This window comes from Coenobita brevimanus, chromosome 111, assembly GCF_032717465.1.
Source record: "Coenobita brevimanus isolate Jiangsu-jjx chromosome 111, ASM3271746v2, whole genome shotgun sequence".
In the NCBI taxonomy this organism is placed as follows: Eukaryota; Metazoa; Arthropoda; class Malacostraca; order Decapoda; family Coenobitidae; genus Coenobita; species Coenobita brevimanus.
The window spans coordinates 7,314,076-7,335,984 of NC_137064.1; the positions used below are offsets into that span (position 1 = coordinate 7,314,076).

Genomic DNA, 21,909 nt, shown 5'->3' on the forward strand with positions numbered 1-21,909 from the left:
ACCAATGGCTAGGTATAGACCTAATTTCAAAATACATTGAAACTATATATTCACTTTTATTTTAATGAATAGCTAATTTTGACTGATTCTAATTCTTGATGAAATGGGAGAGATATTGAAAAAAAAAAAAAAAAAAAAACTATTTCTGACACAAATGAAGCTTCAAACTGTTCAAAATGACATCAAGAAACAATGACATCAATTTGCTTGGCAACTGAAATCCTATGGCTGTGCAATAATCTAATTTTTGCTACTGCCAAAACAGTCACCAGCTGATGAATGCAAGTGTGCAACACTGAGCGGTTCTGTATTTAGCACTTCCAATCAATGGTGTTCTGTTAGGCAGGGTGATTCACTTTCTGTATATACAGAAAAGTTTTGTATCTTATTTTTCTTAAGTAGGACTGATGGTTGACAAATATGGAAAAGTTCCTTACTCATCTGATTCTCTTTAGTATACTGATGTCCCCTACATTAATATATGTGACTTGCCTGACGGTCACCACGTGATGAGTGCAGGTGTGTTAAGTTGAGGCACTGCCTACTTGAAGTCAATGGTGTTCTGTACACTGAGACATTTTACCCATTACTGTTGGCACACTGGCCATTTAGTTTGGTTTTGCTACTGGCATTTTTAGGCCTTAACGTAAAGCAGTGATTTCTCTGGTAGGTTTATTGGTATTAAAATCTTACTTTTGTTTATATAATAGTTAATTATCTCATTAAGAATAAAAAAAAAGAAGTAAATTTTTAGAAGTAACCAACGGTTTTTTTAATGAAAATTTTTGTGTTCCAATGCAAAATAGTGTGTTTTAATTAATTCTCACCTTCATTTTGGGGGGAAAATCTCCCCTTTGGAAATTTGAGTGAAAATTTTGAAAGTGGGTTTATCCGCCAAATCAAGATTAATTAAATACACTATTTTGCATTACACTAACCTAACCTAATCCAACCTAACCTAACCTGACCTGACCTACCTTTAAGGGTGTAGAATTGTTCCTTTATAATCGGAAACAGTGAATTTGCACTGGATCTTCCCCTTACTTTCCGACTTTTTCCTCCACTGGCCGCAATACCACTTACGTCTACTTTCCCATCTTTGCAGGGCAAATTACAATCTTTACACTGTACTTCACTTGGCAATTTTTTCTTTGTAGTTGAACTGATGCTTCGTTATTACTGTGGTAGTCCTTGATAATCTGCCAATAATCCTTGCTACAACGGATACAAGCTTGGAAATCAACAACACATACTTCACCACCAGACGCCATGGCTATGACTGACTTTCAAATCTTGGACGTCCCTGCATCACTCACAAATACTTTATGGTGATTGACTGGTTTTACTTACGACTGTTGTGACTGGCTGGTTTCAAAAGTCCCTGTTGCTCGGGAACGCCTGATTGGCTGTTTTTAAAACTCACATACATACGAAAGTACCAGCCGAGTACACTCGAGTCCAGCCGACATAGACTGAGTACACACGCCTGCACCAGACAATATGGTGCAACATTCATCCGCTACAAGGCGTTAGCTTAACCTGTCACTACATGACTACCCTTACAAAATTCACTCCCCCAACTCAAAGTAGGCTTAAAAGGTAGGTCTTAGTTAGAACAGTTCAGGGACGTAATATAATGAAAATCGGTAACGTTGGTTACTTCTAAAGTAATACCAAGAATATATAAATAAAATTGGCTTAATGAACTGGGCCTGTGGACCAGAGGTCGACAAAAAAAAAAATAATAATAATAAAGTACACCTTTATTAAGCTGGTGGATGTAGCCAATGCATTACACTTTGAATGTGGTTGACTCACTTGTTGAAAAACGTGCCTTTTGCTCTTAAATTTGCTCTGCTAGTCTAACAACAATACAGTTATAGGTTACATACTTGCACGACTTATGTAAGCTGCAAGTCCACTGAAGATTATTCTATCTGTATTTAAAACACTTCTGAGGAGATGATGGGCAGATATGATACGTCTTGCTTGAACAAACATCTTCATTGGTAAATGATCCCCACTAGAATACACGAAGCGATGAATGTACTCTAAACATTTAACTATGAACCATCAATGTACACAACATCAACCTTCCAGCCGCTCTCTTCTTATTCTTCTTCCTAGCGCTGTTTATGTTTACCCTATACAGCTTGACACCTTATTCAAGTTCACATAATGAAAACGCATTGCACAGAAACTGAGAACACCAATTTTAATATATCAGTGTCACCCTCTTCACAATACCGCTTCTCCATTCTTTATTCGTCCCCAGCGATTAGCTTCCACACACACACACAAAGGACACCTCTGATAACCGCATCGACCCCAGCGTACTCTAAGTGGAAGAAATTTATCATTTACTGGATAAGCACTTAACTGACACTTTTCTGGCTCACAGGCTATCCCAGTACAGCCAACTGTTAGTCATTCGCTCACGTGAGGTCAGTCTGTATTGATGTCTCTGGCGTTTCTGATTTAGCTAGCTGTACCGTCTGTTGTGAACATTGTCAGTGAGGTTAGTGACCTGTGATGGTGTTGTGCTAGTGTATTGTAGTGACCCGTGATAGTGTTGTGCTAGTGTGTTGTAGTGACCTGTGATAGTGTTGTGCTAGTGTATTGTAGTGACCTGTGATAATGTTGTGCTAGTGTGTTGTAGTGACCTGTGATAGCGTTGTGCTAGTGTGTTGTAGTGACCCGTGATAGTGCTGTGCTATAGTGTTGTGATCTGCGGCGTCACACTAGACCAAAAGTGGCTAACATGCGAGCCAGTTTTGCGAGTGAAAACGGCTAAGTCGTTCTATTTTATGAAGGCAGTTTGGGTGGGGCGCTCTGGGACCTCACTCTGTTAGCTCTGCTGCCACATCGTCGCCACACACGTGCTCTCTCTCTCTCTCATAATTATATTAACTAAAATGCCCGCCGCCGGACCATCCACCCCGCCACCCCCCACCCCACCACCGGGCCACCACCACCCCACCACCCTAGGAAGGGATAACGGGGAGGTTAATGATCCAGGGCATAAGGGTCACCCAACCATCACTGACCTGTGCCCCTTCTCCCCGCAACTGCCCCAGCGCCAGGTGAGCCTAGATCCGCAACAACTTCAACGGCGGGTTGACCATCGACAGCAGTGGGGTGGGACTGATATAAAATCAGTCCCTAGTAGTATTGTGGTGACGACCACAGCTTCACCCCAGAAGGGCAGGAGGTCCCTTGTTGAGCCACGAGGTGTTCGCACCTCTGCCACAGTGAGCCACGAGGGAACACCACCCTCTGCCACAACTCTGGTGAGCCACGAGGGGCTAGTACCCTCTGCCACAGTGAGCCACGAGGGAACACCACCCTCTGCCACTACTCTGGTGAGCCACGAGGGAACACCACCCTCTGCCACTACTCTGGTGAGCCACGAGGGGCCAGTACCCTCTGCCACAGTGAGCCACAAGGGAGAAATACCCTCTGCCACTACCAGGACAGGAGGTCCTTTAGTGAGCTATAAGGGCCAACACCCCTAGCCACCCCAAGGGTAAGAGCCCCTTGTATAAAGCCAAAAGTGGGTCCCAGGGCCGATCGACCTGGCGCCACGGCTGTGTCGGAGACAAGAGAGAGAGTAGCCTCTGTGCTACCCTCCCTGTGTAAGAGAGAACACGGCCTCCGTGTGTCCTCTATCTTCAGCCAACTCCTGCAGGAGTAGCTGGACACCATCCGGGAGAGTTGCCCCGAAGGTGTCCCCCGAGCAAAGACCAAGTCCCAGCCGGGACCTACCTCCCACTCCCGGGAGATTCTTGTCTCCCCCAGGCACCAGCAGGAGACGAGGCTGCAGCCCACACCTGACGGCGAGTCCCCTGACAGACCTCCAGAGTCCCCGGACCCCCAGGCGAGCCCAGCAGCCCACCAGCGCTGTCCTCCTCCTGCCTCAGAGCCTCCGACGCCAGACACGACTTCTCCACCTGTTTGGCTCCAGTCCTGAGGGCCACCACACCAGGTCGAGGCCCCACATAGACGGGCCTCCCTGCACCACGACGACGAGACCCTGAGAGGAGGGTCTACATCAGGTCGAGACCCCAGGCAAGAGGGTCTCCCTGCACCGCAACGTCGACACCAGAGAGGAGGGTCTACATCAGGTCGAGACCCCAGGCAAGAGAGTCTCCCTGCAACGCCTCAGTGGATCGGACCCGGGTCGAGTCTCCCCCCAGCGGGTACGGTGATTCCCGCCACGGGTAGAGCCCCCGGAGGTCCCCTTAAAGTGACAGAGTGATATCGCCCCAGAAAAACGGGCAAGATTAGTGACACCCCCTCCTATATCCGAGAGAGTGAAACAGGGACAGTGATACAGTGACTGCGCGAATAAGAGGGATCCCATTTATAAGTGCCCGTGACTACTTTCCCTTTATTAAAGACTATAATTCTGGACCCGTGAATCTAGTGTTGTTCCCCCAGCCCAGAATAGAGGAGTTCCCCCTTGCCAATGTACGCGCGGGCGAGTGTCACCGCGCTGAGCCCAACAAGTCAATTGTAGTGTAATGCTGAGTTGAATTTGGCTCGACTTCTCGTCCCAATTCAACTCAACGCGGAGCGGGGTCCTCTTTCGAGACCGGAGCTAGTGTATTACTTCAGTCAGACACAGGACATTTCAGTAGACATTACATCACAATATAGAGCAATACAAAAACCTTATCTAAAATATTGTGTATCTCGCAGGATACTAGCTTCCTAGATATTAATGACAATACAACAAATCTTAGTACTAGGAGTGCAGTAAATACCCGCGCCCGCGGAGCGCGTGAGGGGAGAAGGTTTTTTTTTTTTTTTTTTTTTTTTTTTTTTTTTTCGGCCTATCAACCATTGGGGCCGAAGCCCCTGGTTATTAAGGCCATTTCTATATATATGTATATACATTTAAACATATATACATATATATACAAACATATATATATATATACATACATACACACACACACACACACACACACACACACACACATACACGCTTCTATGCATACATACAGACACACTTTCATGCAAACGTACATATATATATAATAATTTTAATCTTATTTAATTTTTTTTGTATTTTTATTTTTTTAATTTTTTCTTGGTTTTATATTTTTATACCTTATGTTATAAAGTAAAACTAATCTAAAGACCCTAAAATTAATCACCTAACAGACAAATCGCTAACCTATACTAAATCCTACAGAGACAAATAGCTAGATCTACACTAATGGTAAAAATACCTCGACTAACAGAACACCATCGACTGCAGATATGTAATGCCTTTCTACATTACATACCTGCACTCATCACCTGGTAACTGTCAGTCGAGGCACAACCTAATATAGGAGACATCAATATATGAAAGGGAACCAGACGAGTCAGGAACATTTCCATATACGTCAGCTGTCGTCCCTAATTAGAATAACTTAAGCAAGATAATATAATGTATTTACATAATTTGCACAGAAAGTGAAGAACCTCGCCCAGCAGACCACCATCGACTGCAAGTGCCCAATACCTTCCTATATTGCACACTTGCACTCATCAGCTGGTGACTGTCAGGCGAGGAACTTGGCTTAATGTAGGGGACATCAATATTAGAAATAGATCGGTGGGAGGAGGAACTATTTAAAATATGTCAACTGTCAACCCTAATTAATATTACAATATATACATATTTACTCTTCATAAAAACCATAACCACACAGTAAAAAAGTCACATCACTCTGATCAGTCCGGTCTCTCTCAAGAAAGCCATCAATTTATCAGTCATAACAATGTCCCCATCACCAAGGATGGTGGAAAGGGTGAAGGGGACGTCTACTGCACCGCAGTAATTTATAAGTGAAGCACGTTCACGCATAAATCGCCGACAGCGCAGGATGATATGACTGATAGATAACACCGCATTACAGATGTCACAGTGCGGTGGGAAGCGTCTTTCCATATATGGTTTTATGTGGGTTAAAATGGTGGCATTAAGCCGTAACCGTGCCAACACTTTTTCTTCTAGGCGACTGGGACGGTTGGCAGTGTCCCAGTCGCCCAGGTACGGCTTACAAGTTGGAATATTTAGTCTGGTCCACTGACCTTGCCACAGAAGATTTATTGATTTCTTTCCGAGAGAGAGACTCGACCGTAGATCACGAGGAACGTCCCAAGTCTCCCCGAGCTCTACAGCCGACTTTGCAAGTAAGTCAGCCTGCTCATTGCCGTAGATACGACAATGACCAGGCACCCAGATCAGCGTGAATGACTTGTTGCATGAATGCAACTTATTAACGATGCGGCCCTGGATCTCGTGAGAGTCCGTAGTACAAGATGCAATTGCCTGAAGGGCTGATTTTGAATCTGAAAATATGACAAATGAGTCATGTCTAGAATTGAGAGCATAGTCTATGGCTTTGTCAATAGCAAAAAGTTCTGAAGTAAACACAGATGTATGAGTCGGCAACCGATACCTGAGGGCACATTCAGTCGACCACACACTTGCACCCACACATTCACTCGACTTGGAGCCGTCGGTGTACAGTTGATGGGACCCCAAGTGACGAACAATGATGTTACGAAACAAGTGGTGGACCTCCGCCTCCGGCGCCTTGGCCTTTGGTGCTGGGAGCCATGTAACATCGACTGTAAAGCCGGGTGGCTCCCAAGGCGCTATATTTTTAAGCACCAACTTGTCACAGTCACTGGGGTCCACATCAAGCTCCTGAGTCAGTAAGTGGAGGCGAGCGGCAAGTGGCCGACGCACCCCCCGCAGAAGGTGGTGGTATTGACGCAGGGGGGTACAGGCCACTTTGCCGATATTACTTTTTCTTAATGTCCTTATGCCGTAGGACAAGGCCAGGTGGTCACGGCGAATACGGAGGGGAGGCACATTCGCCTCCACTTCCATACGAGCCACACGGGTACACCGTACAGCTCCAAGACACATTCGCAAGCATTTATTCTGTAACACATCCAATCCTTTCAGCGTGGCATCAGATGCCGAGCCATACACCTGTGCGCCATAGTCTAGCTTTGATCGAATAAGGGACTTATACACCATTAATAAAGATTTTCTGTCGGCACCCCAGGTAGTACCCGCTAGGTACTTGAGGACATTTAACGGTTTATCACAACGAGCAAGCAAAGTATTAACGTGAAGTTTAAAATTCATTCTACGATCAAAATGTATTCCTAAAAATTTTACAGAATTTTGAAAAGGTACCGCCTGATTATCCAAAGTTAAGCACAAATTACTGTAGGTACGTTACGATTAGTGAAAACTATAGCGGCACACTTACGTACGGAAAACTTAAATCCCCACTGCAAGGCCCATTGGTGGACGGAGTCAAGGGCTGCTTGAATCCGCCCAGCCGAAAATTGTGCATTACGGGAAGAGTGCCATATTGCACAATCGTCAGCGTAGAGTGAGTATTTAAGATTCCTCGGGATGGGAGCTGATGACAGAATATCATTGATCATAATACTAAATAAAGTAGGACTAAGCACACTTCCCTGCGGCACCCCGTTTTCCTGGATAAATATATCCGATGTTACGTTACGGGGCAATTTGACAGAGAAAGTTCTGTCCCTTAAGAAATTTGAAATAAAAACAGGCAAATTTCCTCTTAAACCATAAGCATAGAGCTTCATTAATATACCGTGTCGCCATGTCATGTCATAGGCTTTATGGATGTCCAAGAACACCCCTATCATGAATTCTTTATTGGCAAATGCCTCTGCAATACAATGCTCCAAATTCATTAAATGATCTAGTGAACTTCTGTATTTACGGAAGCCACATTGTTGATCATTTAACAAATTCTTCGACTCTAAAACAAAAAGAAGCCTATTGTTAACCATTCGTTCCATGACCTTACATAGACAAGAAGTCAACACAATAGGACGAAATGAAGTGGGATTCATAAGACGACCAGCCTCTTTGGGTATCGGTATGACGTGCGCAAAGTGCCATGAGTTTGGGAACGTTCGAGACGCCCAAATCTCATTGTACAATGCTAACATCTTAATCAGGTTGTCCTGATTAAGATGCTGGATCATACCGTACGTGATGGTGTCTGGTCCAGGGCTGGTGTCTTTACAGGATTTAAGGGCAAGGAGCAGTTCATCTAGCGTAAACTCTTGGTTGTACGGGGAGTTTACGTCTTCTGTGGCAAAGTCTAATATCTGTAGCTCAGCCGTGCGTTTATGATGTTGGAAACGCGGGTCATATTTGGCTGAGCTACTTACATGAGAAAAACTCCTGGCGAGGATGTTAGCAACGTCCACGGGCTCGTCATAGATGTTATTATTTACTTGCAAGGTGGTAATGGGGAAATATGGGCCTTTATTATTTAATATTCTTATGGTGGACCAGACTTTACGTAATGGTGTTGTACGAGTCACCGTGGACACAAAGGACCGCCAGGAGTCACGTTTGGCCCTTCTTATTATTCTCCTTGCCTCAGCCCGTGCCTGTTTGTATGCAATAAAATTTTTCTCAGTGGGCTGACTATCAAAAATCCTGTATCTCCTATTGCGTTTTCTTAATGCTTGTCGGCAATCCGGCGTCCACCAATGTGCTCTATGCTTCGCATGAACTGTAGAAGTCTTGGGAATAGCAGCCTCAGCTGCGTGTAATATGGAAGTAGTTATATTTTCGACCTTAACATCTATGGTCTCCCCAGATATATCTAAATTGGCGATCCTTGAGAAGGATCCCCAGTCTGCTTTCTTATAGTTAAATTTTGGAGGTGGAGGGTCCGAAATGATGTCGCGTGTATAAGAAAGACAGATGGGTAAATGATCACTTCCCAAGGAGTCGTCGTAAGGGTCCCATGAGAGATCTTGATGTATACCAGGGGAGGCCAAAGATAAGTCAATGGCCGAAAAGTTATCAGTACGATCATCTACACGAGTCGCTCTACCATCGTTCAGAAGACAGAGGCTGGACTGTAGTATTAGGTCGGCTACTTGCTCCCCACGACCATCGATCCTCAAGCTACCCCATTGATAGTGATGGGCGTTAAAATCGCCCAACACTAACTTATTCCCAGGGAGCTGTTCAACTAGTGAATTTAAAGCATCACTATCAATGGGGCCATGTGGAGGACAGTACAGAGAGCAAATAGACAGATACGTGTTATTAAATTTTACTCTGCACGCGACAGCTTCCAGAGTAGAATTTAGAATCACTTCCGTTTGTGGGTGTGATTTATGTGTGTATATGGCTACTCCGTGACCTTCATATCTTCTATACGAGTGGTAGTGTTTGAACTGTGGAGGATCAGGGTGATCCTCCAGGCGCGTCTCCTGTAAACAAACAACGTCTGGCCTGTGTATAGAAAGCAAGATTGCTATATTGTGTAACTTATTCCCAATACTTCTACAATTCCACTGTAGTATAGTGAATGCGGCGGTTTAAGATTTACGGGGGGGCCAATGTGTTTAGTTTTTATGCCCCCCGCTACCGGGCGAGTGGCTACCGGGGGACCTTTCCCGGTGCTTGCTGACGGAAACCTCCATATTTTGGTCAATAACAAGGCTCCCAGATTCCACCGAGGAAGAGCTATTCTTCCTCTCCCTCGCTGGGCTAGGAGCAGGGAGGACATGAGGACGTGGCTTTGAAAGGGTGGTGAAGTTATGTTTTACAGTCTTGTCAGGCTTCGATTTAGGCTTGACTGACTGAGAAGCAGCAGCGGCCTGTGAGTATGATGAAGCTTTAGGGAGGTCAGTTAGAGAGTTGGATCGTACAGGAGGTTTAGAGGTGGAGGTGGAGGTAGAGTGAGTGACTTGATTAACAAGCACGAGATCAGTCTGCGTCTCCACAGTGCACATCACAGGGCGGGACATCACTGCCGAAGCATAGGACCTATTCGGTGTGGGAGTTGCATGCAACTCCTTCACCTTTTTCCTTGCTTCGTAGAAAGAGATGCCCTCAGTCGCCTTCACCGCACAGACCTCTTTCTCCTCCTTCCACTTGGGACAATCCCTAGAGGAAGTGAAGTGAGCACCCTTGCAGTGAAAGCAGCTGACACCCTCTGATGTGCAATGGTCAGCATCATGTCCTTGTGTTGCGCACTTGCCACAGACTGATTGAGAAGCCCGACAAGACTTTTCATGGTGTCCATATATCTGACATCGTAAACAACGAAGTGGGTTAGGGATGTATGTCCTTACGTTAACAATTTCATACCCCACTTTGATATGGGTTGGGAGAGTCACTTTACCGAAAGTCAATATAACCGTTGCCGTTTTCGTCCTCCTGCCCTCGGAAAATCTCGTGATGAAACGGGCTTCAATTACATCTTCATGAGCCAGTTCATGTACGATGTCGTCCTCTTCCATGGCCATGAGGTCCCTGCAAGTGATGACTCCCTTGCAGGAATTCATGGAGTGAGGGATCGTTGGCACAACATCATAGCAATGGAATTTGCTCACCTTCATCAAATCCTTAACCTGGGACGAATTTGCAGTCTTTACTAGGAGATCTCCGCTAGCAAGTTTTTTGACCTGTTCCACCTCTCCTGCACATCCATCAATCACCTTCTTGATAATGAAGGGATTGAGGCTGGACAGGGGAGTGGAACCAACCGCATGAATTAAAACAAACTCGGCGTTATGTACATTAATGTCAAGGCGGGTACGTGTCTGGGGCCGTTCAGTCTGGGGGTAGTCAGTCCGTGAGACAGTCGGGGGTCGGTCAGGACTACCTCCCCCCCTGAAGGGGAGGGAGGCAGCAGTGGCGTCCGCCATAGTTACCACTTCCCCCTCACGGGGGAAGTGGGAAGAGAGAGAAAAACGACCAAGGGAGAATTGCCCGGGGAACACACACCTAATCTGAGATTACCCTCTCAAACCACTCTCGGGAGGACGCGCCTGTGTGTTACTCACACCCCAGAGCGATCAGTGGGGGGTACACTCCAGAGGTGAGTAAGCAAAGGCAATCTCAGGAAACAGATATAGACACTTACTATATCTCTAAAGGGCTGGGAGGAGAATTAGTACTAGCTAACCTTACTTTATTGAAAAACGCCCTAGTGGCGGAGAAAACAAAGCTAAAGCCGGTGAGGCAACCCTGCAGCTAGAGGAGAGCCAGAGAAACACGTCTGCACACTCCACGACCATGCATCAAAGTCCTCAGGGGTTGTGATCTACCAGGAGTGGGTAGGGAGGCACGGAGAGTGACTTAAAACGGCGAGGAGGAAGTTATGGTAATATTTAAGAAGGCCCGATATTAGCAAGGGAGTTTAGGTGTTTTCTGTTGGCAAAAATTCTTTGACAATTAACTCTGGTTCTTATTTGGACTTTAAGAGCGGGAGTGAGGAATGGAGAGAGTTTTTAGGGATAGCGTGCGGAGCAGGGGAATATAGTTATTACTCGCAGTCCTTGTTGTTTTGGTGACACTAGGTTTCTGTCGGCACAACTTATGCATTACACATCTCCCCGATATGTTATGTAGACTCTCACTTCCCAACGCGTAACAAAGTCGGAACCCTCGTAAATTCTATTCCACTATATTACTCAGAGCTTAGCCAATAGCACTCCAATAAGATGTTAGTCTTTCTTTGGGCTCTAGAGAGATGTCCTTAGAAAACTTCGGGATGACACTCGCACGTATTTTCACTTGAGGTCTCTACCCACATTCTCGTCCTTTAACGGGGTATTATGTCCTGGTTTACCCCAATGGAGAGTACATGAAATTACTGCACCAGACTTATTCTAAGAGGAAAGGAGTCACACTTAACCTACTTCACGATTATTACAGGATCACTCGTATTTCCTCATGGAGAGAAACACGGTCACATCATTGATGATCCGGTCGGACTGAGGGCGTCGTCAGGGTGGGGCGAGCCGGGAGGGCACGGGGCGACTCGCGAGGGCGTCCTCTCACGTCCGGGGGTTTCCGGACTGAGCTCCGGTGTAAGGCCCTTGGGACTGGGGCCGAAGAGGTCTAGGAACCTCTGGGTCAGGTCCCGGCATCGCGGGGGCGTGGTGAGGTCTCGCCCGGGTGTCCTAGGGCGGGCCGGAAGAGGCGACAGACTGCGGTCTCCTATGAGCAGGGGCGCCGGCAGGGGAGGACTGCGGCAGCGGCTGTCACGGGGGCCCGACAGGTGGGTCTTCTCAAGGGCCACGCGTAGGGAACAGAGGCCGGGGGAAACAGGGAGGTCTCTCCGAGAATTCCCGGAGTGAGGCCCCTGGAGTTGAACCTCCGGTCGTGGAGACGTCTTTCTCCTCACTATACCCTGGGAGCGACCATCGATCGTCTCTACCGGAGTGCTGAGGGAGCGACCGTTGATCGTCTCTACCTGAGCTTTCAGGGAGCGACCATTGATCGTCTCTACCTGATTTTTATGGGAGCGACCATAGATCGTCTCTACCTTGTTTTTAGGGGAGCGACCATTGATCGTCTCTACCGGAGTGCTGAGGGAGCGACCGTTGATCGTCTCTACCTGAGCTTTCAGGGAGCGACCATTGATCGTCTCTACCTGATTTTTATGGGAGCGACCATAGATCGTCTCTACCTTGTTTTTAGGGGAGCGACCATTGATCGTCTCTACCGGAGTGCTGAGGGAGCGACCGTTGATCGTCTCTACCTGAGCTTTATGGGAGCGACCATAGATCGTCTCTACCGGGTTTTGATGGGAGCGACCATAGATCGTCTCTACCTTAGCACTATCAGAGCGACCATAGATCGTCTCTACCTTAGGGGCGCTGCCTGGAGTATAGTTTCTGACTCCACCCCTAGCTAACTCGGTGATTCCGCCACGCGAAGGTAGTGTCTTTCGCCTACGGTGGCGGCGGCGTGGTGGTTGAATGTCACAGGGGCGCACGGCCCGGGCTGGCATGCGTCGTTGTTGCCCGGAATGCTGGTGGCTGGTGGCGGCTACCCCGTGGGGTCCGAGTGGGGGTGTCGGCATTCTCGTGGGCGAACTCCGTTGTTTCTGGTTCGCCTCGTTGTCGGGGATACTATGGTATTCTCCGGAATATTCCGGAGTATCGTATGTGTGTCTGTTAAAGCCACGCATTTCATGTAGTGATCTGCCCCCCCTGTTCTTTTATAGTAATATTCCTCCCCTGGACCATTAAACCTATATATTCCTCTTGTACCAGTGAACTAAGACCTTTTGGGCTTTGATGAAAGACAGTCACATCCACTTATAGAACCCTAATCCATTGCAAAGTGTAATTATAGTGCCTGTTGAATATCCCGTGCTATCTTAACGTAACTTTGTATATCTGTATCCCCTGTCCATAATACCATTCTATGTAATATTGTCGCGGTGTTAGAATTAAGGTAATAGATGTGTTAAAGGTGGACTGCCTAGTTTTTATGTCCTGTTCCTTTGTTAGTGCTTTCCTTCCGGTCCGGAAAGAGGACCCCGCTCAGTCGCTAGTGTTTTTAGTACGAGGAGTCGGCCTAAAAACACTCAGCATAACTATCATACAGGTTCTCTCTTCACTCAGCATAACATTAACTACTACTAATTGTATTCTCTTTATTTTTTCTCTTGTTTTCGACTTTTTTTTTTCCACCCCTGAGGTAAAAGTCTATAGCTGCATTTTTTTTTTTTTTTTTTTTTTTATAGCTTCCATGGCGGGAGGCTGACCGAGTATGACATGCTCACGCAGGGCTGTCCCTCGTGTCACCACCTGACAACGTTGCAAAAGCAATGTGACAAGTCTTATGAGATTTATACTATACTATATCTTTTTTATTGAATTACATCTATACAGAGTGTTTAAAATTCATTTGTAAGTAGTTACTAGCTTAAAATAGGAGAATGAGAGAGAGGTGAGCACAAATAATTACACGTGTGTCGGCGGCGATGTGACAGAAGAGCTAACAGTGTGAAGTCCCAGATTGCCCCACCCTAACTGGCTTCATAAAATAGAACTACTGTAGCCGTTTTCACTCGCAAAACTGGCTCGCATGTTAGCCACTTCTGGGCTAGTGTAACGCCGCCTTAACGATTAATTCAAGCGGTTTTATAACCGAGAAATTACGTTCTGTTTAATAATTCTTAGTATTAATAAATTAAATGCTACTGCATTTAACCCTTGTGGACAACTATAATGTAAATACATGTAAATACTTAGGAATTTTCCATTGACCTAACTGCGCCTGCTTGGTGGGTGTGACGTGCCCTCACGTGAAAAGCTGATGAGGGTTTAACACATATTTACATAGATAAAGGGAATATTTGGCTTTAGTTTAATTAAATCTAAGGTTAAATTAAGTTAGATTTGTCTTGTATATTTCATGAAGTAATTTAACTGTATTTAGCCTTGTAATTAATAAATAGTTTGCACCTCTTGAATGCTATGAGGGAGGAGAGACTCGCCATGTTTGCACTATGTTTCAAAAGGCGGTTCAAACTGCATGCTGTAAAATACGCACCTAAGGACGCTTGGAAGTCCCAAGCACATCAGGCCCGTTGTCATTGTTCCGACTCTATCTAGCTAAGTATATAACCATTATGATAAGGTCAAATCTGGGGGGAACTGGCTAGGAGATAAGGAGAGTAATTAGTGGTGAGTTAGAGTATTAATTATACCTTAGCCTCCAAAGAGACTAACACTCGTCAGGTAAAGGGGTGTATGAAAATTTCTGACAGTTTTTTTTTTTTTTTTTTTTTTTTCGAGGCTGAGAATTAGATGTACAGGAAGTTGCAGTAACTACACTCAAAAATCATTATCAACAGGTCTGGATAGATGCATGAAGACTTGCAAAAGTAAGAGCAACAGCTTAACCATTAGTGTAGATACAGCCACTCACGCACCTCAAAATAAGCAGGCGATGATAGAGGACAGGACAAACGATGACTGATGAGCGATAAGTAATAGTACAAAAACTGTTACATAAAGTAAAGAGTTTCCCAGTTATTTAAAAAAAGAAAGAAAAGAAAGTAAGTCTCAAAGTAGAGGTATATAACTACTCGTAATAATCTGAAAGTGTACTACACAAACAGCAGGAGTTTGCGTAATAAAATGGAAAAACTGAAAGTTTTAATATTGTACAGGGAAAATAGACATTGCCGTTATTAGTGACTCTTGGATGCATACAGACACTCGATCATTTTTCGCAGAATATCAGATAAAGGGCTATGATATTTATGTGTCAAACCGTCTGGGAAGAAAGGGGGGCGGGGTAGCTACTTATGTAAAGGATTCATTAAACTGTTACAAAAAAGCTGACATTAAAGTAAATAGGGACACGGAAAATGTCTGGGATGAAATCAGTAACAACAGGGAGAAATTAGTCTTAGGAGCTATTATGCTATGTGTTGGCCAACTTCTTGTCCTCTGGACACGAGCGACTGATCTAGGGTTCCCTTCGGGACCGGGTCTAGAACATGCAAGTGGAGGAACAGGGCATAAAAACTCGGGTCAACCAACCTTACACATATATTGCTTTAAAGCCAACACAGTACTTAATACAATCTTAATGCACTATACAGGCTAAGTACACAATAAAACAGGAGGACTTCGGTTGGGCTGCTGGGGACTTGGGCTTATCACAGGTGTCGTCCAGGTGTGAGAGGGGTACTGTCAGGTGTGCCTTCCCACAGGAGGAACGGATCTACTTCCAAGGGCTGGGTCGTCTGGAGTGGGCTGCTGGGCAGTGTGGAGGGAGACCATTCCCTGGTGGGGCCTCGGTGAGAAGGTCAGCCCTCGGGACTAGGGCCGAACAGGGTGAGCAGGTGTGCTTGCTTGCGCCTGCTCCTGGAGGAGGACTGCTTGCCGATGGGGCTGGGGAGGTCATGCCCCAGAGTCCTGGGGGCGCCCATGGGTGACTGAGGGCTATGGTCTCGCTCAGGTGAAGCCGCCGTCAGGAGCTGCCTGTGGTGTCCCTTCCTTCGGGAGTCCGACAGTGAGGGGCATCGTAAGGGTGCTGGCTGCAGGGCATGGATCCCCAGACTCACCATGGGGCCTCGCCAGATCTCCTCCAGCTGCAACTCTGCTGGGGAACTGCCTCTGTGGGGAGAGAGAGAAGGGTGTCCTGCTCGGCCTCTGGATGGGTGAGGCAAACAAGGGACGTCCTCTGTTAGGGGCGTCACAGGGGTAGCAGACAAGGGATGTACGGGGGCCGATCCCTCCCCAGCATGGACGGTGCAGTTCCACTAACCCCTGAGACAGCAGATGAAGGGCATATGGTGGCTGACCCTTCCCTGGTGCGGACGGTTGCTGTCGCCGCAGTTCTGCCCTTCTCTAGGGTTACAGCCGAGATATACGGTGGCCGATTGCTCACCAGTGCAGACGGTGGCCGTCACCACAGTGCTGCTCCCAGCAGAGGCTGCAGGTTAAGGGTGTACGGTGGCCTATCCTTCCCCGGTGCGGACAGTGTCTGTTGCTGCGGTCCTGCAGGAGGTAGTAGCTGAGAATAGTACGGTGGCCAACTTCTCCCTCATGCGGACGGTAGCCGTTGTCGCAGTGCTACCTGGGACTCTAGGTGTAGAAATCCCAATCCGATCCTGGTGAGTGCTGGAGAGTAGTATGCTGGAGTAGCGTCCTTCTGTCTGGCTACGTTGAGGGGAAGAGGGGCGCAAGGTAGCGGGGGACATAGGCCCGGCTGGCCTGGGCCGTTCGCGCGCCCTATGCACCTCCCTGTGGTCTCCCCTTGGGGTGGATGTTGCAACACCCTGTCTGTGTTTCCTCCATGGGGTGGGTATTGCGCCACCCCGTCCGTGGTCTCCCGTTGGCGTGGGTATTTCAGGAGCTATTTACAGATCTCCAAAATCAAGTAGAGCAGATAGTAAATACCTTTGTGAAGAAATTAGAAAAGCATCACAAACCAGCTTAGTAATAACTGTATGGGATCTTACCCTGCCAAAGATAGATTGGCGAAATCAGACAGGGGATGCAGAGTCGGAGGAATTTTTAGAGGTATAATACAGGTTAATTTCCTTGATCAATATACAAGGGAGCCCACCAGCGGCAATAATATACTAGATTTGGTTTTATCTAATAAAGAAAATGTCATTAGTGATACAGAAGTTGGAGGACGTCTTAGTAATAGCGATCATGAAGAAATTAAGTTCAAATTTATTAAGTATATGTCTGTTCTACTGAAAATCCCTGCACCGTTCCTAATTTTCGTCTAGGAGATTTTGACGAATTAGAGCTCAGTGGTGGAGGAGTTAATTCAGTATGAGTTTAGATCAGTGTCAGTGTAGTTTGTGAAAATTGTATAACTCCGGTTCCTATGAAAACAGTGAACTGTAGTTAGCAAGCATTAAGTGTAATTATTTGGTGAATAAAAACTGCGAACGTAAGAAGCCAGTGTTTATTTACAACTAGGGTTGGCATATCTGAACAGTCAAAATAGAGGACGCCTCCGCTGAAACCCATGCTCCTCCCCACCCCCTGCAACACACACTTTGGGCCTTTGTCGTTATGAAACCTTGATATATATATATGTATATATATATATATATATATATATATATATATATATATATATATATATATATATATATATATTGTAATGCTGAGTAGAATTTGGCTCGACTTCTCGTCCCAAATCAACTCAACACGGAGCGGGGTCCTCTTTCGAGACCGGAGCTAGTGCAATGAAGAGAGGCAGGACATAAAAACCTTCGGCAACACCATACACGTGTATTATTTCAGTCAGACACAAGACATTTCAGTAGACATTACATCACAATATAGAGCAATACAAAACCTTATCTAAAATATTGTGTATCTCGCAGGATACTAGCTTCCTAGATATTAATGACAATACAACAAATCTTAGTATTAGGAGTACAGTAAATACCCGTGCGCGCGGAGCGCGTGAGGGGAGAAGGGGGGGGTTTGTGATCTACCAGGAGGGGGGGGAAGTAGGGAGACACGGAGAGTGACTTAGAACGGCGAGGGGGAAGTTATGGTAATATTTAATGAGGCCCGATATTAGCAAGGGAGTTTAGGTGTTTTCTGTTGGCAAGAATTCTTTGACAATTAACTCTGGTTCTTGTTTGAACTTTAAGAGCGGGGGTGAGGAATGGAGAGAGTTTTTAGGGATAGCGTGCGGAACAGGGGTAGATAGTTATTACTCGCTGTCCTCGTTGTTTTGGTGACACTAGGTTTCTGTCGGCACAACTTTTATATTACACATCTCCCCGGTATGTTATATAGACTCGCACTTCCCAATGCGTAACAAAGTCGGAACCCTCGTAAATTCTATTCCACTATATTACTCAGAGCTTAGCCAATAGCACTCCAATAATGTGTTAATCTTTCTTCGGGCTCTAGAGAGAAGTCCTTAGAAAGCTTCGGGATGACACTCGCACGTATTTTCACTTGAGGTCACTACCCACATTCTTGCCCTTTAACGGAGTATTATGTCCTGGTTTACCCCAATGGAAATTACATGAAATTACTGCACTAGTCTTATTCTAAGAGGAAAGGAGTCACACTTAACCTACTTCACTATTATTACAGGATCACTCGCATTTCTCGTGGAGAGAAACACGGTTACCTCAGTGATGATCCGGTCGGACTGAGGGCGTCGTCAGGGTAGGGCGAGCCGGGAGGGCACGGGGCGACTCGCTAGGGCGTCCTCTCACGTCCGGGGGTTTCCGGACTGGGCTCCGGTGTAAGGCCCTTGGGACTGGGGCCGAAGAGGGCTAGGAACCTCTGGGTCAGGTCCCGGCGTCGCGGGGGCGTGGTGAGGTCTCGCCCGGGTGTCCTAGGGCGGGCCGGAAGAGGCAACGGACTGCGGTCTCCTATGAGCAGGGGCGCCGACAGGGGAGGACTGCGGCAGCGGCTGTCACGGGGGCCCGACAGGTGGGTCTTCTCAAGGGCCTCGCGCAGGGAACAGAGGCCGGGGGAAACAGGGAGGTCTTTCCTCCTTACTATACCCTGGGAGCGACCATCGATCGTCTCTACCGGAGTGCTGAGGGAGCGACCGTTGATCGTCTCTACCTGAGCTTTCAGGGAGCGACCATTGATCGTCTCTACCTGATTTTTATGCGAGCGACCATAGATCGTCTCTATCTTTTTTTTATGGGAGCGACCATTGATCGTCTCTACCGGAGTGCTGAGGGAGCGACCGTCGATCGTCTCTACCTGAGCTTTCAGGGAGCGACCATTGATCGTCTCTACCTGATTTTTATGGGAGCGACCATAGATCGTCTCTACCTTGTTTTTATGGGAGCGACCATTGATCGTCTCTACCGGGTTTTGATGGGAGCGACCATAGATCGTCTCTACCTTGACACTACTAGAGCGACCATAGATCGTCTCTACCTTAGGGGCGCTGCCTGGAGTATAGTTTCTGACTCCACCCCTAGCTAACTCGGTGATTCCGCCACGCGAAGGTAGTGTCTTTCGCCTACGGTGGCGGCGGCGTGGTGGTTGAATGTCACAGGGGCGCACGGCCCGGGCTGACATGCGTCGTTGTTGCCCGGAATGCTGGTGGCTGGTGGCGGCTACCCCGTGGGGTCCGAGTGGGGGTGTCGGCATTCTCGTGGGCGAACTCCGTTGTTTCTGGTTCGCCTCGTTGTCGGGGATACTATGGTATTCTCCGGAATATTCTGGAGTACCGTATGTGTGTCTGTTAAAGCCACGCATTTCATATATATATATATATGAAATACGAGATGGGTATGGTGTAGTACCAAGGGGAGACCATATAGAGGCGCGAGAAGAGAACGAGTGATCGGGACAAGATGGACATATGTCCCCAACCACTACGCGCTCCTCTTCCCCTCAATGGAATTGACTAGAGGTACGTCGCCCTGCCACATTACCCTCCACCTGGACCAGCACTCAATAGAATTGGGACAGGATCTGTGTGCTGGCAGACTCCCCAAGTAGGACTACGATGACACCCACTGTGCTCCCTTCGCCTACAGCCCTCAGTAGGACCGCGACGACGTCCACAGTCCCCCTTTCACCTACAGCCACCAGCAGGACCGCAACAAGGCCCACTGTGCTCGCTGGGGAGAGTACGCCCACTGTGCTTCTCTCACCTGCAGACCCAGTGCCTAGCAGAACCACGGTGGCGCCCATCATGCCCTCCGGGGAGGCTCTGCCCACCATGTGGGCCTAATGTGCTGAACCTTCGGCACCTATAGAGAGTGACAACCGTTGCTCGCCTCGCTCCTCCAGAGGATGAGCAGGTCATGCCCCTTGCTCGCCTCACTCCTCCAGGGCCGAGTGGGACATCCCTCTCGCTCTCTCCACACCACCGGGGACAGAGCAGGCACCCCATCGAAGTCACTGCTGAAAGAGGTCTGGAGTGCCCCTATGGTGAGTCCTGGGGTACACCCATTACAACCAAAGCCCCTAAGTCACCAGTGACTGCTGGACTCCCAAAGGAGGCGAGATTGCAGACACCAGACGAATAGGGACACCCCCAGAACTCCTTGCTGAGACCTCCCTAGACAAGCCAGCAAACCATCCTCCACCAAGGGCAGGTGCTAGGAAGCAAGCCTACTAGGCCTGTTCGTCCCCAGCCCCGAGGGCTGACACACCGATGCAGGCCTCTCCAGTGAAAGGCCTCCCTCTACACCACCCAGAAGTCCTCACCCAACAATCAAGAGTAAAATGGTGGTTCCGCACCTCTTCAGAGAGCACACACCTGATGAGACACCTCCCACACCTGGGTGCCACCTACAGTTATCTTACCAGCCCACTATAGTTGCGGCACACGACTCTGAGGTTGTCATTATCGTGCCCTGGCAACCTACCATTCAAAAGTGTGTCCATTTTTGTATCATATACATGAATCAATTATGCACGAATGTATTATACATGAAAATCATTATACACGAACATATTATACATGAATCACATACGTCTCATATTATACACGAAATCAGACGCAATGTTGAGGGGTAGGTTGCCAGGGCACGATAATAACAACCTCAGAGTCGCGTGCCACGACTATAGTCCCAGACTCATATCCTTATAATTCATATAGTGTGTGTAATCTATCATATTGTATTGTGTCAAGTCACTGTATTCTTTGTGGGTAATGTATGTGTAAGACCAGTTAGCTTGTGTTTTTAATCCCTGTTCCTTTGGTTGCATGCTCCAGACTCGGTCTTAGAAAGAACCCAATATCAGACCCACATACTCAAAGAGAAAGAAGTTGATCTCTGAGTACGTGGTGTAACACCACTGCGGTTCTGCCTGTAGGATGGTGTGCCCTAAGGGCACGTCCTTTTTTCAAACCTTCCCCTACTGTTCTAGGCCTCACAGATGAGGTCCGTACGGTGGACAGCGCCTCCCTGACTGGCACGGTGGGTGCAGCTGCGGTTCTGCTAGGCACTGGGACTGCAGGCAAGAGAAGCATGGTGGGCGTCCTCTCCCCAGCGAGAACGGTGGGCGTCGCCATGGTCCTGCTCAGGGCAGGGGCTGCAGGTGAGGGAAGCACGGTGGGCGTTCTCTCCCCGATAAGCTTGGTGGGCATCGTTGTGGTCCTGCTGGGGGCTGTAGGTGAAAGGAGCATGGTGAGTGTCCTTTCCCCGATGAGCATGGTGGGCATCATTTCCCCGATGAGCATGGTGGGCGTCCTTTCCCCAGTGAGCATGGTGGGCGTCATCACGGTCCTACAGAAGGCAGTAGGTGAAAGGAGCACAGTGGGCGTCCATCCCCAGATGGTCACGGTGGGTGTCGTCATGGTCCTACTTGGGAAGTCTGCCGGCACACAAATCCTGCCTCGATTCCGTTGAGCGCTGATCCAGGTGGAGAGTAACACGGCTGGGCGACGTACCTCTAGTTGATTCCGGTGAGGGGAAGAGGGGCGCATGGTGGTTGGGGATGTATGTCCGTCTTGTCCCGATAGCTCGTTCTCTTTTCGCGCCTCTATATGGTCTCTGTAATGCTAAGTGTTTTAGGTCCGGCTTCCCGTCCTTTAAACGCCTAGCGTATAGCTGGGCTCTCTTTCTAGACTGGGGCTTAGACAAATAGGAG

The 21,909-nt window shown here is 47.6% G+C and overlaps 1 protein-coding gene across 2 annotated transcripts in view; it reads right to left on the bottom strand.

Annotated features, from left to right (window-relative positions):
• LOC145417886 (cysteine desulfurase-like) overlaps positions 1 to 2,108 on the bottom strand; it is a 126,842-nt gene extending 124,734 nt beyond the window's left edge. For both annotated transcript variants that reach the window (XM_080286501.1, XM_080286502.1), the window contains exon 1: positions 1,893 to 2,108. In XM_080286501.1, the coding sequence (XP_080142627.1) occupies positions 1,893 to 2,007 (115 nt within the window). In that variant the 5' untranslated portion in view covers positions 2,008 to 2,108. The remainder of the gene's footprint in view (positions 1 to 1,892) is intronic.
• Between the last annotated feature and the right edge of the window lie 19,801 nt (positions 2,109 to 21,909).